This window comes from Mya arenaria, chromosome 1 (genome assembly GCF_026914265.1).
Source record: "Mya arenaria isolate MELC-2E11 chromosome 1, ASM2691426v1".
In the NCBI taxonomy this organism is placed as follows: Eukaryota; Metazoa; Mollusca; class Bivalvia; order Myida; family Myidae; genus Mya; species Mya arenaria.
Window position 1 is genome coordinate 41,428,992 of NC_069122.1, and position 16,756 is coordinate 41,445,747.

Here is a 16,756-nt window from a genome sequence, read left to right on the forward strand (position 1 = left end):
ACCACAAAACTGCCTACAGTAAGCCATCTAATCAATCTACTACAGCTGTTTCTACACCTAATAAGCAGCACTCACAGATTCAAGGAGTTCTACTTTATCGCTAAGTTCAGCTAACTCCTCAAGCTTTTCTTCAACAACGTTATCTTTCTCCCGCAGGTCTCTTTTTAGGCGGGCAATCTCCACCTCGTGTTTTATCTGTGGGTGGGGAAAGTATACAAGTGTGAGGGGGCGGGGCGTGTCTTGTTAGCACAGCAGATGTTTGTTAAAAAACCAATAAATCGGACAAAAATGTAATTGGTCAATTATTGAATATTGAATATACAATTGGTTTTATATAATAATATCATAGTTTAAGGGATATCTTTACAAAACTAGTGGATGGGATATTATATATTGTATTTGTGTATGTGATGTTAATATGTTTGTGTCTATAGTTCATTGTTGTTTGGGCCCTTGCCTTGTGTCTATAGTTCATTGTCGTTTGGGCCCTTGCCTTGTGCCCATTAAAAAGGATAATTTTTAAATTTTTGACTTCTCAGCTTGTCCCTGTATTTTTCATTGTATTATTGATATTAATAAGAGCACCACAAGGGGATGCAAGCACTCATTTTCTTTTCTCATTTCAACAATTATTAAACACAGTGTTATAGGCCTGCTACACATATCTCTGGCAACATGTGTAATAAGTTACATTTGAACACCTACAACAGTTTTTGAGTTATGACCACCATTAATAACAATAACACGGCTATCACAATACCTCAGTTTTTTCCCCCAAAATAACAAGCAAACAAAATTAAATTACTGTCATATTGCAGACATCTATAAAATTCAATGATGAACTGATGAACCATTCATGTTTCAATGGGATATGCTATGATCAGCCTATACTTGTGCACTCTCAGAATAGGCCTCTTTGCGGGTATTGTTCAAAAGTGGAATTTTCATCAGAATCCTACAAAGACAGTGTTTAAAATGGCGAGCTCAGCGACTCAGGGGAAGCTATGCAGTGTCACATATGACAATAGGCAGTGTCCGCAAAAAGGACTATTGAAAGCTATGACTTTACACACATTGGCACAGGTTAGAAACAATTCAGCAAGTGTTAACATAGCAACATATAATGAACAACCTCAACCACTGACTGTGTTAGATCAGCAATAATATCTTATGGATTTTGAGACAACATGGATTTTGGGGAGTATTCCATCTAAATAGGTATTTTTTGTTTGTTTAAAAACATCATTGTAGAAAATTTGAAAATACAAGAACCTTCACCCATTGCCATAGTAATGAGAACAACAATTATATATGATATTGAAAAACAATTGAAATTACACAAATCCTCCACTTGTTAGATGAAACACACATGAGAATCAAACTATTCCACAAAATCCCCTTGTCTCAACGTGATTACTGTAATCATTGTGATGTAACGCTAGATATATTGTGAGGTTCGCGTACCACGAGAGCATGTTCCTCGGACGCAAAGTCGGGGGGTCGGTCTGTAAGTGACTCGTTTTCACGTATTTTGTCTTCCAGCATCGTCTGAACTGTCTCGTAATCCTCTTGGAGTTTTAACTAAATAAAACAAAAGGCTTACAAATATAAAAATAAACAATATATATTTAAGAATGCACTTATACTCTTAATTCAGCAAGTCCACAATTTATACAATTGTTGTAATTTACCGAAAAGGATAAATGAATATCATAAACAATTGTTCTTATGAAGGGTACTGAGTTTAATTTGAAAAAAGGGGGCAGAAAACACGGTATTTTCACCATCTGAAATGATATATTTCATTGATATAGACTCACCATTCATTTTTAACATTTGTGTGTTTTCAGCTTTTAAAGACATGGTTACAATCTCGTTACCATCAGTAATTGATGTTTTCCATAAAAGCATTATTCAGTAAGTAGATAAAGGTTTATCACTCAAAATTGATGTTATAAGTTGAAGTTATATTGATTATAAATACGAGCATCACTTTCAACACGAGTGCTGCATTCCAATGAAGCTGTGAACATGTCCAATGTTTTCTTCTTTAAGGAATCAAGGGGCACAACTCAATAATTATCAAAGCAAGAGTTATGGAACTTGCTACAAACATATAGAATTTACCGTTGTGAAAAATGTCATATGTACAAAAGTTATGATAAAAGATGTCTAACTTCATATTTTTTTGACAAAGGCAAATGGCCACACAACGAACATGTTGACATCATCACCAACACAGACATTATTTCAACTTTTTCTCCTATGAGAACATATCTTAAAGTAGACCTACATGTACCTATCCAAAATATTTAAGGCAAAAACTGTTACAGTATAAACAGGGACTTAATGGGTCATTCGAAACATTGGATCACTCGAGGTTTTAGCTCGGTCCCCAGCGTCCTCGAATGATCAGTTTTACTGTATACAAAAAATCATTTTTTGGAAAAAAATCATTTTTTGGATATATCATGTTAAAGGCAACAATTCCAATTTTAAAGTTTTGCGGTCAAAAAAGAGGAAATCAGCTTAAAAGAGGAACATAGGCATCCCTCAACTGTCTGTATTGCATATGAGCTCAAAACAATCGCTCCAAATACCTGGAAGTCGTGAAGGTCAGTGATCTCGATCTGCATGCTTTCCACCTCTGCAGTGAGCTGTCCAATCATCCCCTCCTTCTCTGCAATAGATGCTTGCATATGGCTGGCCTCCTCTAGGTCCAAACCCTCCTGTAATAGTTTCTTTAGTATAAAGTATAATTAATTAAGCAAAACTGTCAATTGCCACTTAGCTATAACATTACGAATTGCGCTATCTAGTGTTGTTCTGAAGATAGCTTAAAATCGAAAATCTATTAAAACAATAATTGGCTACTATTGACAATGATTTTGTCTGAAACAATTATTGACAAAAGAACCTTAAGAGTCATATATAGACAATTTGATCTCATTTGTTGTTTCAAAATTGATACTTGCTCTTAGATTGACTTGCTCTTTTTAAATTTATTGAATTTATAATCAAAGCTTTATGAAGAATGATGATAACATTGTGGTTATAAAAGAATGAATCCAAAAGGCAAATCATATCAAATGTGATAAGCATTCCATTGACAAGGCATTGGTGTCATCAAACTTGGCTAGATTGTTCTCATACTTGAGGACTTTGTCTATAAATGTCAAAGGTTAATAAAACCATGGACCTATAAACCATGGATTGGCAACTCTCATCTGTGTTAATGCGATAATCTCAAACTCACGCGTGCAGCGGGAATTCATTCCGAGATCTTACCGTGTGGTCATTTTCGAGACGTCCGACATCGGCCAAATATATACATGTAGGAAAACATTAATCAAAATTGACTCATATGCGCGGTACTTTCATTTGAGTTGATAATAGTCCAATTGAATCTGATTAAAATCACAGTTATTAATTATAGTTAAATCTATAACGAACAAGGCATTATTAGCAGAGTTATAACCAAAGATCGCCGTTAATCACCGACCGGAGATTCGGCAGAGTTTTCCGATATTTGCCGAGCGCGCGCTAAGGATTGTGGGTAATGCTTTTTTTTTTATACCTGTACAGGTTTATGTTGCAAGGCCTCAATTAGCTCATCCTTCGATGTGACGTCTTCTTTAAGGGTAGCTAACTCCTCCTTCAAGGCAGCTAACTCCTCCTTTAAGGCGGCTAACTCTGTCTCAAGGGAAACAGCCAGGTCTTCTTTTGTCTGCACTTGGGATTTAAGGCTCTGGACCTCAGCTTCTAGACCAGCGGCCACACGGGCTGTCACTGTTTCCTCCATTTCTTGGGCAATACTTGCCTGTAAATATGGATAATCAAAATATTTCTTCAAGGGAGATAACTGACTCAAAAATTTATCCTTGCTTTGTCTCAACAAGAGATTAAAGCTCCATTCTCACAGATTGACTGTTTTGACAACTCTTTTAATTTTTTGTCTTAGAATCAGTCAATTTTTGCATTAATGTCTGGAAACCAATGATACTAGACTGCTGACAAAAATACCCAACAGAATGCAGTTTTTCATATTTATGTTTTAAAATTGATGTTTTAAAGCTAAAAGCGTTAGTGTTTTTCGGCAGTTTTCCAAACAATTGAGATCTGTTCTAGTGCAAGTTATCTTATGTGACTGAATTGAAGGCATTGATGCAAAAAAAGCTGATTCCGATAAAAAAAAAATCAAAAGAACGGTCAAAACTGTCAATCTATGAGAGGGCAGCTTTAAAGGTGTGCACCTCACTGTGAGACTGGCGGCTACTCGAGCAGACACTATTTCCACCATTCTCTGGTCTATACTCACCTGTGGTCAAAACTAATGTGTTAAGTGGAGATTAAACATGCATTGTGTTATTACTATTGGAAAAGATATAAGTAGAACTAGAATTATGTTAATGAGACAAAATGACATAAAACTATAGTTTTTCTGCCATACCCAACAAATATACAATAAAATCAAATCTACCACACGATTTGCTAACTGATGTTAATTAACCATACCCATGCATATTTGTCATTCATGTTTTAGTTCATTCAGTTAAAAGTGAGAAGGAAACAGGACTAAAAATGTTACTTCTAACAGATGCTTCTATCTATCGTTAATTATATCATGCTAAAACTGTACAAACTACATGCATTAAAACTAGCATACAATTTTTATGAAAGACTAGCAGCGACTTATGTAATTCACAATTGGTACTCCTCAATATCCAAGCCTTACTATTTTTGGGAAAAAGTCGCCAAATTGAAAAATCATGTTTAAAATAAAATTAAATTTGATTTTTTATAAGTCAGATGTTGTGTATTGTGGATTATGATGTCACTGGAGTCTTTCATTTATTTTGTTGTCTAATGAAAGTGTTTCAATGATCTAGCTTTTGTCCATCAATATTTTGGCGAAAATCTAAAGTGTGAATCATGAATATTCTCCCATACTGGTGCGTATTTGTACCTTGTCCGTAAAAGATGCCCCAACATTGAGCAGACTGGAGTCAGGGGTTAGTGAATTGTCTGTGAATGCTGCAGACACGCGGACGGATGATTGCAGCTCCATGATCTCTCGATCCTTCACGCTGACTTCCTCACGTAGAGCTTCTAACTCGTTATGCTGTTGGGGTAGGGGGCGATGAGAAAGGGCTTGGTTAAAGCTCTATAGCCAGGTTAATGAACTTATGGTGTCTAGCCAATACTTTTTATCTAATTTTTTTTATATATTTACTCTTTTTTTTCTTTTTCTTTTTCAAAATATCAAATCAAAGCACTGAAAGTGCTGAAAGACAGGATGACAGATGAATATGAATGTCTCTCACATTTTACAGGACAAGATCGTGTGTAATGTTGACAAAATGCATGTTTCAATGATAAAACATTCCAAAAGTTCAAATAAGAGCACTACACTTAATACATACTTAAAATTGGGACAGAAAATGCTTTACATTGTCAAAAAGCATAAGAAGTCCTTTTGAATTTTGTATAATTGTTAGGTCTGATTTAAAAAAAAATATGTTCAAATGAGTATGTGCCAATTGCTGTTTAGTGTTTAATCATAAAATTAAGTAAATTAAATCAATTTCAACTATGTTTAAAAAAAATTTGGCAACATTAAAATTGTGATTGAATCCCTTTAATCAAGATCATTATCTACAATACGATGGCAAAAAGAAGAATTAACAACTGTGTCACTTGCAGTGTTGATTCTTTTTTTCGATTAAAAATATTTTGGTATCATTACAAATTGAAAGAGTTACAGATATTTAATCCTGTTGTGCTTTCTCGACCACCATAGATTCATTTGCCTGGCTTTACACTAATTCATTTCCATTTGTTAGATGCAATTGACATGTTATATGCGAAATGCAAAGATGAAAGATTCTTTTTACAAAATGCAAGCATGAAATATGAGGCTATATATGTTACTACTATTATGCCGATTTCAAGATGCAGCATATCATTATAATAAAGCCTATACACCAAAGCACATGAATTCAACAAATTGTTACACATAAACAGTTAGTATGACAAGTACATTAGCTTGTACATTCAGCATTCAGTCATGTAAAAACTATGCATTAAACCATGCACATGCGTTAAAATGGTTATTTGCAACCCACAATTACTTTGCAAACACAATGTTTGAGCTTCAAGTCACTCATAGAAAAACAACTTAATCAAATAATGGTACATTGACGATATAGTTAAAACTAGATGTTCACTGAAAACTGATACTTCAACTCATGCATTTAGTGACATATAAATTTCTACTGTCTACTATATAAGAAAATAAAATATGGACAATCAGAAAACCTTTTTTCAGCTTACAGTCACACTGACCTTGACCTTTGACCCACTGACCTCAAAATCAATAGGGTTCATCTGCTGGTCATGACCAATAAGCCTACCTAGTATGAGGTCCCTGGGTCAAAGCGTTCTCAAGTTATTGATCGGAAACCGTTTTTCATGTTAAGGTCACACTGACCTTGACCTTTGACCTCAAAATCAATAGGGTTCATCTGCTGGTCATGACCAATACACCTACCAAGTATGAGGTTCCTGGGTCAAAGCGTTCTCAAGTTATTGATCGGAAACCGTTTTTCATGTAAAGGTCACACTGACCTTGACCTTTGACCCACTGACCTCAAAATCAATAGGGTTCATCTGCTGGTCATGACCAATAAGCCTACCTAGTATGAGGTCCCTGGGTCAAAGCGTTCTCAAGTTATTGATCGGAAACCGTTTTTCATGTTAAGGTCACACTGACCTTGACCTTTGACCCACTGACCTCAAAATCAATAGGGTTCATCTGCTGGTCATGACCAATACACCTACCAAGTATGAGGTTCCTGGGTCAAAGCGTTCTCAAGTTATTGATCGGAAACCGTTTTTCATGTAAAGGTCACACTGACCTTGACCTTTGACCCACTGACCTCAAAATCAATAGGGTTCATCTGCTGGTGATGACCAATACACATACCAAGTATGAGGTCCCTCGGTCAAAGCGTTCTCAAGTTATTGATCGGAAACCATTTGGTATTCCGACCGACCGACCGACAGACAGACAGACCGACCGACCGACCGACATGTGCAAAACAATATACCCCACTTTTTTCAAAAGGGGGCATAACTACCGTATTATATCATGCATAGGACGCACTTTTTTACCTCCAATTCTTGTCTTAAAAAGGGCCTGCGTCCTTTCTATGCTATTAGAATTGCATCTGTTTTTTTCCAAGTCCATTTCAGGTCGAAAATATCGGACCGGGGAAGAACACGGTAAAAGTAAGTATCTGTACTGCGTCACCGAAGAGAACAACTGACATAGGTAAAATCACACAAGTTAACACACGCAGAAATGTTTACTTTAAAATGATTTATTAAGAAATAAATTGAAAACAAACATGAGTGTTTACTTTTTTACAAAAGGGACGCTACTCACAAAAAACTCGATGTGAGTCAGCACTTTAACTGGTTTGAGTTATAACGGCAACGGAAAATCGGGAAAGGAGGTAAATATCAATTAATCGTTGTTCATGATTTTAATGTTTCGATATTTTACAAAACATTTTGTTGTATCTTACTGTTTTTAAAAAATAATAAAAGAATGTGCATAACGCAAAGTAGCATTATTGTCACTATCAAATCTTTTTCAAATGTGCGAAGGTGTGAAAAACACCCGCTGTCTGTCATTAGAAAAACATCCATAGAACGAACTATTGAGATGTTAATACCGTATGGTTGTTTGTTCGCACTTCGACATGCTTTAATCCGCGCAGCGACAAGCCTTATCAAAACAATCATCAGTTTTGACAATACACAGTTTTGCAACGGTTGCAACGGTTGACTGTCATTCAGAACGCATGTCGGAACTATTGCAACGGTTGCAACGGTTGACTGTCATTCAAAAGGCATGTGGAACTATTGCAACGGTTGACTGTCAGTCAGAAGGCGTTTCAGGACTATTACAGCATTTGTATAAGTCTTATAATATGCGTGAATGTTCTCAAAATGTCAAGACTTATATCATTGTTGTGTACACTAAATTACCGAAATACGACGATAATTATCGAAATACACAAGACAGTTATCGAAATATGCCTTATATACATTTTTTTTTACTTCAATATATGTTATAAATACTTTACCAACCTCAATTTTTCGGCTCCGATTTTGACATTTTTTCGCTGCGTCCTATCTTATATATTAAGGGTTTTTACCCGTTTTTTCAACTATTTTTTTGCCTGCGTCCTATCTATGCTAGCGTCCTATACATGATATAATACGGTAACAATTTACTTTTAAATACATGAAGAAGGGTTTCAAATACATATTTTCATTTGTTTGGGAAAAAAGCTTATAGCTTGAATAAATAGGCTAAATCTGTGTTGCTTAGATATCTAGATGTGTGTCATTTAAACACCAAAAAGGTGGAGCCCGCCACTATCACAATCACTTATGAAAGAAGTTTGTTCATTGACTTTCACAGTAATTTATTTTAAATCCCCCAATGCATGGCCATGTAACAACCCAAACAGGCTGATATTGGGCAGACACACTCTGACACATCTATATACACCCCCATTGTGACTACTATGTAGAGCTGATGGCAAGCAGGTTCCACAAAAACCATAACTGGATAAAATCAGCTCTTGTCTCTGTATAAAGACTGCCCTTTTCACCTGACAACTTCTCTTTAAGCTTTCACAACGTCTTACACAATCACATACCAGGTGTTCAACGCCTCGTTCTGCCTTGATGTCAGCAAGGTCAGCCTGTAGTCGGGACAGTTGGTCAGATAATTGGTCTATCTCCGCGTTCTTCTCTTCAATCAGACCTTGGCTCAACCCTGACATGTCACCAGCAAAACTGGCCTCAGCAAGCTTCAATCGCTCCTGTACAGGACAAAATGTGAATTTGAATATTTGCATGAATCTATCACTATTTGTAAATGAACGAGAGCTCTTTAAATGTACTTTGCTTGCCTCTACAAGAAATGACTTCTCCTGGACAGGACAAAATGAATGTGGATAATGTTCTTTTTCTTAATGAAAACACCAGCCTTCTTAAGCTTCTTAGACTAAAACACACAATTTGAATAAATGTGGATTTAGTAAAATATTTAACCCATGAATTATATGGTTGATGTTTTATCCAGCAGAACATATTAACAGGGAAACAGTTTTTTGAGCTGCTTTACAATTAATGTCACTTTTGATCATATCACTTTCTTCCCTTGGTATATTTACGTATATAAATTTCATAAGAAAATTAAACAAATCATTGATGTCAATCTGCTGAAATAAATTTAAGAACAACTTTGTTTATTGGTTATTTGTAGGGATGCAAACGAATATTCGATCGAACGTTTGGTATTCGAATGTCAAAATAGGTATTCGAATTTTCGATGTTTTTGTTGAAATAATAAATTAATACACTTTTTGCCTACAACTGTCATCTTCGTCTGTCTTGTTTTTACAACGACCCCTAATGCCATAGGTGTGAACTTGATGACACTATACACGCGTCATATCGGATATATCGCCGGGAACTATAAACAGTCCCCGTAATTTTGCATTTACTGGCTGTTAGACAAGTGACATAAAACACATTCCAATTATTTTGGGTACATTTAAATGACCATGCCAATTAAGGGTTTAAGAGATCGGCCTTTATACCAATGTTTTGTCTTCACTGCTAATCAAGCTTGGCGATATTGCTCAAATCGCCTTGATGATACGAAGGACATGTGCTAGTTACTGTTTCCATGTTTTCAATATAACGCTCTTGCGTACAAAAATTAACTGAAAGTGTATGGTTTAACGTTTAAGGATATATGTCCTGTATTGTTGTACAATACCTAAGACAAAAGTGACGTTTAGACATGGTGTCGTTTTCTATAAATATATTTCGTAAACATCAATCCCAGAACGAGGCTGCAAGTCCCACGTTGGCGCATATCGTCATTTAACCGGGACAAACGCAATTCCCTGATCTTATTTTGCATTTTTTACAAAAATGAACGCAGAGGTTTGTTTTTTTGTTAAAGATATATTGCTTTTTCTTGGGATATATTTTGTAAATGGGAAATTCAGAGGCTAATTTGTGGAACAATAAGGGTCCGTCGCGTGTACCGAATACGACCAGGAAGGGTAACAGGGCCCCCACTATTACTTTAGTGAATAATAATAGTTTACTACAATTCTTAAAGGTTCATTTTGGTGTTCGAATATTCGAATATTCGATCGAAAGAATTACCGAATATTCGAATATCACTTTTGCCATTCGTTTGCATCCCTAGTTATTTGATTTGTCCACACGTTCATAACCACAGTGCTCAATCAGTTTGTCCACATTGTCATTACCACATGTGTAGACGTACCTTAAGTTGTTTGTTCTCCCTGTTGAGTGCCTCTAGTTGTCTCTCTGTGTCCCGATCTCTCTCGTACTCCAGAACGCTCTCCGTCGGTGATGTGCGATGGCGCGCACGCTGTTCTCGTAATTGCTCAATCTGTTGGTCGCGATTACCTAAAGTCTCCTTTAGTTCCTCAATTTCTAGATTCAGCTCAGATATCTGCAAATAAGACAATTGAAATACATCCATAAAAATCTCCACCATTCCTGTCCCTGCCATTTTGCATTTCAATTGTCATTAATAATTAATAGATTTTACAATTCCGTGAAAAAAATCTCAGAATTTGTTTTATCATCTTAAAGATGCACTCTTACTCACGATTACCATATACCACAATGAATAATTTGTTTTAGTTTTCCGAAAATGATGAATTATCATTGAAAACAATGGTTCTTATGGAGAATACCATTTTTAATTTGAAAGAAAGGTGCAGAAAAAACGGTGTTTCTACCTTATGAGTCAATAGTTGATCACTGTAAATCTTTTTGCACTTACCAATCATTTAATATTTGTGCCATAAATCCATTATTTAGTAAGTAGTTAAAGATTTATCACTCAAAATTTATGTTTGTTATACATGTGTGTGTACTGATTTTGAATAAAAGAGTCACTTTAAATGAAAATCATTTCTCTGAATATAAAATGAAGATCAGTACGACACTGTTTTAATCACTTAAAAAATTCATTTAATTTCTTTTCTTTCAACAATTTCCATTTACAGTTGAATAATAATTTATTTCACTTGAAATCATCTTAACCAATCCTACCTGTTTATCTTTTTCCTCTGACTTTTCCCTCTCTGCATCTAGACGTTTCTCCGAGTCTGTTGGTTCTCCTATCCCGCGTCGATGCCGCATCTCATCCAGCTGGTTACGTAGGCTCGAGAGTTGTACAAGGTTGTCATTAACAGCACACTGGAGGGTGAATTTCTCCCGGACTAGCTCCTAAATTACATGAAAGACAGAATAATATAAATGTGGACAAAGACCATATAATCATTCATTCCATCAATGATTTTAAACATGAATCTTGGTGAAGAAGGCTGCAAGCAGAAATCACCGAACTTTTCACTGCGGCCCCAGGGACCCCTTTAAACTAGTGAATTTGAAGAATTTTAAGAGCCTAACATTGCATCTAAAGATATCTGTTATAGTTATTTAGACTTAAAAAACACTCGATTCTTTTTGAGTGGTGTTGGAGGCCCAAAAATATTCAGAAAATTAGCGAATCTGCAGAAGATTCACGACCCGATGTATGCTCACATCAATAACAGCTGGTAACGAGATTCGCAAAATTGTACCTTTCTGGTATAATCTGCTTAAGAACCTTCTACAAAACATAGTTTACGCATATTCAATGTCCTATTCAAAACATCAAGTATACAAAAACATAGAATAACTATTGTACCTCCTAAGTCTTGTCAATTGCCTGTCATATCTCCTCTTCGACAGTCATGCAAGCCCTCATACAAGCATCTCAATCCCCAACAACTAAAATGAGACTGTATTATTTAATGTATAAAATGAGTACATTACCTCCTTAGTTTTGTCAGCGGCTTGTCGTATCTCTTCTTCAACAGTCATGTGAGGCCCTGATCTCTCATTGCGTCCCTCAATTCCTGACAGCTCAATCGAGTCTGCAGGACCCTGAGGACGGGCCTCAGACTTCCCACTGTCTGATAACTCATCATCCTGGAAATCTCCTGTACCCAATGTAGCCTCAAGCTTGGAAAGTTTCTGCAGGCAGGATGATAGAAATATATGTAGTTTAAATAAAATCTTTGTTTTCTAAAAGACTGGGATCACATGATTCTCTAATATATCTTAAAATATTACTGCCTATATAAAACTGGTATAGATGGAGGCAAAGTAGAAAAAAATTCAAACAAAATCAAATGAAATTTAAAAGCCAATGAATAGCCAATATCCTTAAACCATTGCATTTTAAATACCGAAGACCAACATCTGTTGCCAATACATTCATGAGTTTTACTTTAACTTAAAGCACATCATCTCCTTTACCTCTTTAAGTCGTTCAACCTCCAGACTCTTCTCCTGTAAGTCAAGGTCAAATTGTTCATTAAGAGTCTTCAGTTCACGGACAGACAGGTCCCTTTCCTTGAGCGATTTTTGCAGACGGTCAGACTCCTGGATTGCCGTCTCGTGGAGGTCAATACGGGCCTGGAGCTGTTCGGTCAACTCATCGACCTACAAAGTGTAAAAGTTGATTGTACCAGCATTGTATGTTTCATACAAGGATCTGATGGCTTTAAAGAGGTGAAGGATGATACTTATAACAGTCATCGAAATTAGACTTTAGGATGAACAGGCCGAATTCTTAAACTGGAATCAAATTTTTTAACAAGAATTTGAGCGAGCCCAGAAGACCATTGCAGGGCTTGTGGGCTTGGGTTCATTTCGACCACTGTTATAACCTAATAGTCTGATTTTGTATAGATCATAAGATGGGTTATAGCGGTCAATAAAAGTAGCTAAAAGAATTATAACTGCTTAGTGACATGGTTCTCATTTGCACATAGTCCTTGGAATCATACTATTGCTTTTATTTGGGGCCCACACTTTTTAAAAATTCATACCAAACAAAGAAGGATGCATATTTTAAAATATTTACATTCACACTGGATTTTCTGAATATTAAATTTGCTTTTATGTTGCCAAAGTTTCGCAAGAAAGACCATGGCCATGCATATGAAAAACATGAATTAAAAAAATTTGATAATTTTTTTTGATTAACATGAAAATTAATAAAACAAAACAACAAATAACCAATAAACCAAAACCATTACTTCCATAAAATATAATGTAAAGAAAAGGGGAAAATATAAATATAAGGATTTATTTTTATAATTGTAAGTTCATGAAGTATGAACACTCAAATGAAATTGTTCAAATTTTCCAAGAAGCACTAGCACATGGCTTTGCAAAATCACGGCAGAGCGCTCATACGGCATGAACTCACTAAAATTAAATATTAATCCTTAATTCAAGTGAGAACCCTGTCTTTTGACTTATGATTTTATTGGAGTAAACAACTGAAGATAAAACTTACAAAAACCTAATTGAAGACTCTGTACTGAATCAGACGTAATAGAAACGATCAATTAAACAGACATTCTATATAATCACAAAATGCAAATTTGTTGAGTTCTACATATAAGCAAACTGTATACGTCAGTCTGAAGTCGTGACTCGGAGCCGTTGTGTTTCTCGAGATCGTGCACGTTTTTCCGCCATTTCTCAATTTCCCGCTGGTACTCCTCATGCTCCTGTTCACGCTCCGCCGACTGCTCCTATGTAGGGGAGAAAAAAATTAAATATTTCTACTCTTTCTTTATGGTATAGTTTTCTATTAACAAGATAAGGGTTTTATATTAGGTTGCTGCACCCTGTTTTTTTCTGGTAATGCTCTTCTGCCTTTATGCAGACCAGCTTGTGCACCCTTCTGCCTTCAGATATTTAAATGCTTAAGACAATCAAATATTGTACGTCCTTCTTTTTGATTATAAATACAAATTCTCCTTATTTGTCAGTTGAAACCTAACATTACTTCAATAAAACACAATTCCTAAGTTTTTTGTGAACTGTTCAAATTCTTCACAGCTCGATGCAATGTGCCCGTTGTCTTCATTAACATCATATCCTTCCCCTGCCCTTTTTAAAACGGGGCTAAAACCCTGAGGTTTTTGTTTATTGACAGCTTAGTATGTTTAGCTACTGTTAAACATGAAACAAAATACAACCAGCTTCTGGTTAAATTTTAACTAAGGATTCATAACTCGATGTAGCTTCAGAACTTTTTATCTTTGTGGTATATTCTTCAATTATGATTACGACAGTTTTATTTCTAAAAATTGTTATCATAAGATTCTTAGAGCTAAGAGTGCTATGTTTTTCAATTTTGACAGTTTTATTTCTTAGGATTAGTTTGTTAAAATTCTATATGCTAAAAGTGATATTATACAGGGACCTCTTTCAATAAGCCTAATTCCTTGACCTTACGCTACTGAAGAGTGACCAGGTACAGACATTAAGTAAAAGCCATAATCTATGCGAGAAATGTCCTAACGATATATTTATAGAAACACAGTTTATGTCAAAGACTGAATTACACCTGGAAATTAAGGATCTTAAGCCTTATGATCTTTATTGAAACAGGGCCCATGCTAGGAGATTTTTTATTATTTCAATACTGATGTCAATACCTCAATAAACTGCTTCTTTGCCTTCAGCTGTTTATCGAGGGCATCAACCTGCAGACGAAGGTCGGCCACTTCCTGTTTCTTGTCGTCAAGGAGTTTTCCATAGTGATGTTCCATATCTTCTCCGCTAGTCTCCAGTTCGCGGACACGATACTCGTAACGCTCGTGAGTCGTGCGAACCTGCTCCTCCCGCTCACGATTCTCGCTGTTCAGCCGATCAACCTCCAACAGGAGAGCTAGATAGAAAAACACATAATAAGGTGTGTGTTAGTTCAAGGTACGTGTAAATGATGTTTAAATCTATTTTAAGCATATTTTTCATGATTTTGAAAATGATTTGTTCGACACATTGAATAATCTTTTGCGAACACTAGCTGGAAACTACCCATCATGGATCGTGCTGAAAGAAATGTTATTAGCATCTTAATTACAAACATAATTCTATTTCTTAAGTGATATTATGTTGTTAATCTGAAAAAAAAGAACATAAAATGATGTAATTCATTATTTTTCTTCAATTTAATAAAGGCAGTCTCACAATGCATGTTATTCACGGCATTCATAGGGTAAACATACCGGATACAAACTTCAATTTATAAAAATACACATACGATTATTAACTGCTTAAAACAAAGCTTTAACTTGAGTTTAAAGATGTCAAATTATATTACCAGATTTTTAAAGCGTTTACATAAATTTAATGACAAATTTTTGTTGTCTGAGTTATACTGAATAATAAGACAACATATTTAATTTTTCAAACATTAGTTCATACCTTAAATGAACAAAATCATCCATACTTTTGCTATTGCCATTAATCCAATTTGCAAACACCTTTACACCATGGCACACTTGCAATCAACTAGCCACAATAGTAAGTACTTCCGAAAATAAGCTAATTCCATTTGTATATCACGTCTTCATTGATTTCTCTTAATTAGTTTGTTCCTAAAATCACTGAATCATACTTTGATTTAAATCAGAAAATCATTTTTGTTATTATTACTTTTAAGAATTTCATTTTGTCATTATTATTTTTACAAATTTCGGTCTTTTTTTTTAATCATGAAAAAAATGTATATATAGGTGATTAACATATCCTATACAGCAAACGTAATGTCACTTATTGTTTTAAGAAATTTAATCCCTTAAATCTTAAAAGTGAAAAACCTGATATTCAATGACTTACAAGTGAAAACTCGCTAGCAATAAGATACTGGTATGGATAGCCTATAAGTCAAGAAAATCGGGCCATCTTTTGTCCACACCTCAGCCATAAAACAATGCCACTAATCGTTATTTGTCAATAAACTTTACAAGGATAATTGTGCACAGATAATAGCTAAATAAACAAAAAAGGCTTGCGTGCATATATCTTTATTTAAATCTATATGTAGTCAAAATTCTATGATTTATAACAACTTCAAAATTGAACCATTTAAGGTCAAGTGTTTTGGGTCATTAATACTTTGTTTAAGGTCTTCTGTTCTTATTTGCATTATCAATAAAATCATGACCTTTAAAAGCATCACACTGATTAATTCTGATTTAATTTATTTGATAAATGATACACTTTTCTTGAAGACATAATAAATGAGTGTTGAAGAATAATTATCAGTTTAAACAGAAACTTTGTAAGCCCTAAAAGACATGAGAGTAAAGGTTTATATGGCTACCTCTTATGATGGTTTATGGAGAAATTAGTTTATTTGCTTTTAAAGTTTTGAGTCAAGACAGGGCCACAATAAATAAAGACTTTGGTTGGCCTTATCCAGGGCGGAAAACAAAAAAAAACTTATTTAGATTGTAAAAAAAAATACTACAAGGAAAATCTGAATACAGGGATGTGATTAATTTGACCTGGCAGCTCAAAGGCTGATACCATTTCAGTGATGGGTGTAGGGGTTCTGGGGCCACTTTCAGGCTCCAATGGGGTGAAGCCCTGTCCAGATACAAGCTGGCTTTTTAGGAGGCTTTAATTGTTACAAATTAAAGCAAACTCGGATGTCAATCAATGCAAAAACAAATAAGGTAACCATAAGCATTCAATTCTATTTATTGACCATTCCATTCTATCAGGGATGCAGATATTTTTTGTTTAGTCAGTTGATAAGGCA

At 35.1% G+C, this 16,756-nt stretch overlaps 1 protein-coding gene across 12 annotated transcripts in view; it reads right to left on the reverse strand.

The window, feature by feature from the left end:
* Positions 1-16,756, reverse strand: part of LOC128230612 (A-kinase anchor protein 9-like) — a 119,381-nt gene that overhangs the window by 37,477 nt on the left and 65,148 nt on the right. For 10 of the 12 annotated variants that reach the window (XM_052943083.1, XM_052943119.1, XM_052943056.1 and 7 more), the window contains 12 exons: positions 14,643-14,875; positions 13,611-13,730; positions 12,442-12,627; positions 11,956-12,156; positions 11,188-11,364; positions 10,388-10,579; positions 8,736-8,900; positions 4,967-5,122; positions 3,578-3,820; positions 2,601-2,729; positions 1,465-1,581; positions 76-195 (listed from right to left, as the gene is read on the reverse strand). In XM_052943083.1, coding sequence (XP_052799043.1) covers positions 76-195; positions 1,465-1,581; positions 2,601-2,729; positions 3,578-3,820; positions 4,967-5,122; positions 8,736-8,900; positions 10,388-10,579; positions 11,188-11,364; positions 11,956-12,156; positions 12,442-12,627; positions 13,611-13,730; positions 14,643-14,875 — 2,039 coding nt within the window. The remainder of the gene's footprint in view (positions 1-75; positions 196-1,464; positions 1,582-2,600; positions 2,730-3,577; positions 3,821-4,966; positions 5,123-8,735; positions 8,901-10,387; positions 10,580-11,187; positions 11,365-11,955; positions 12,157-12,441; positions 12,628-13,610; positions 13,731-14,642; positions 14,876-16,756) is intronic. The other 2 variants (XM_052943097.1, XM_052943091.1) reach the window with 2 other exon arrangements.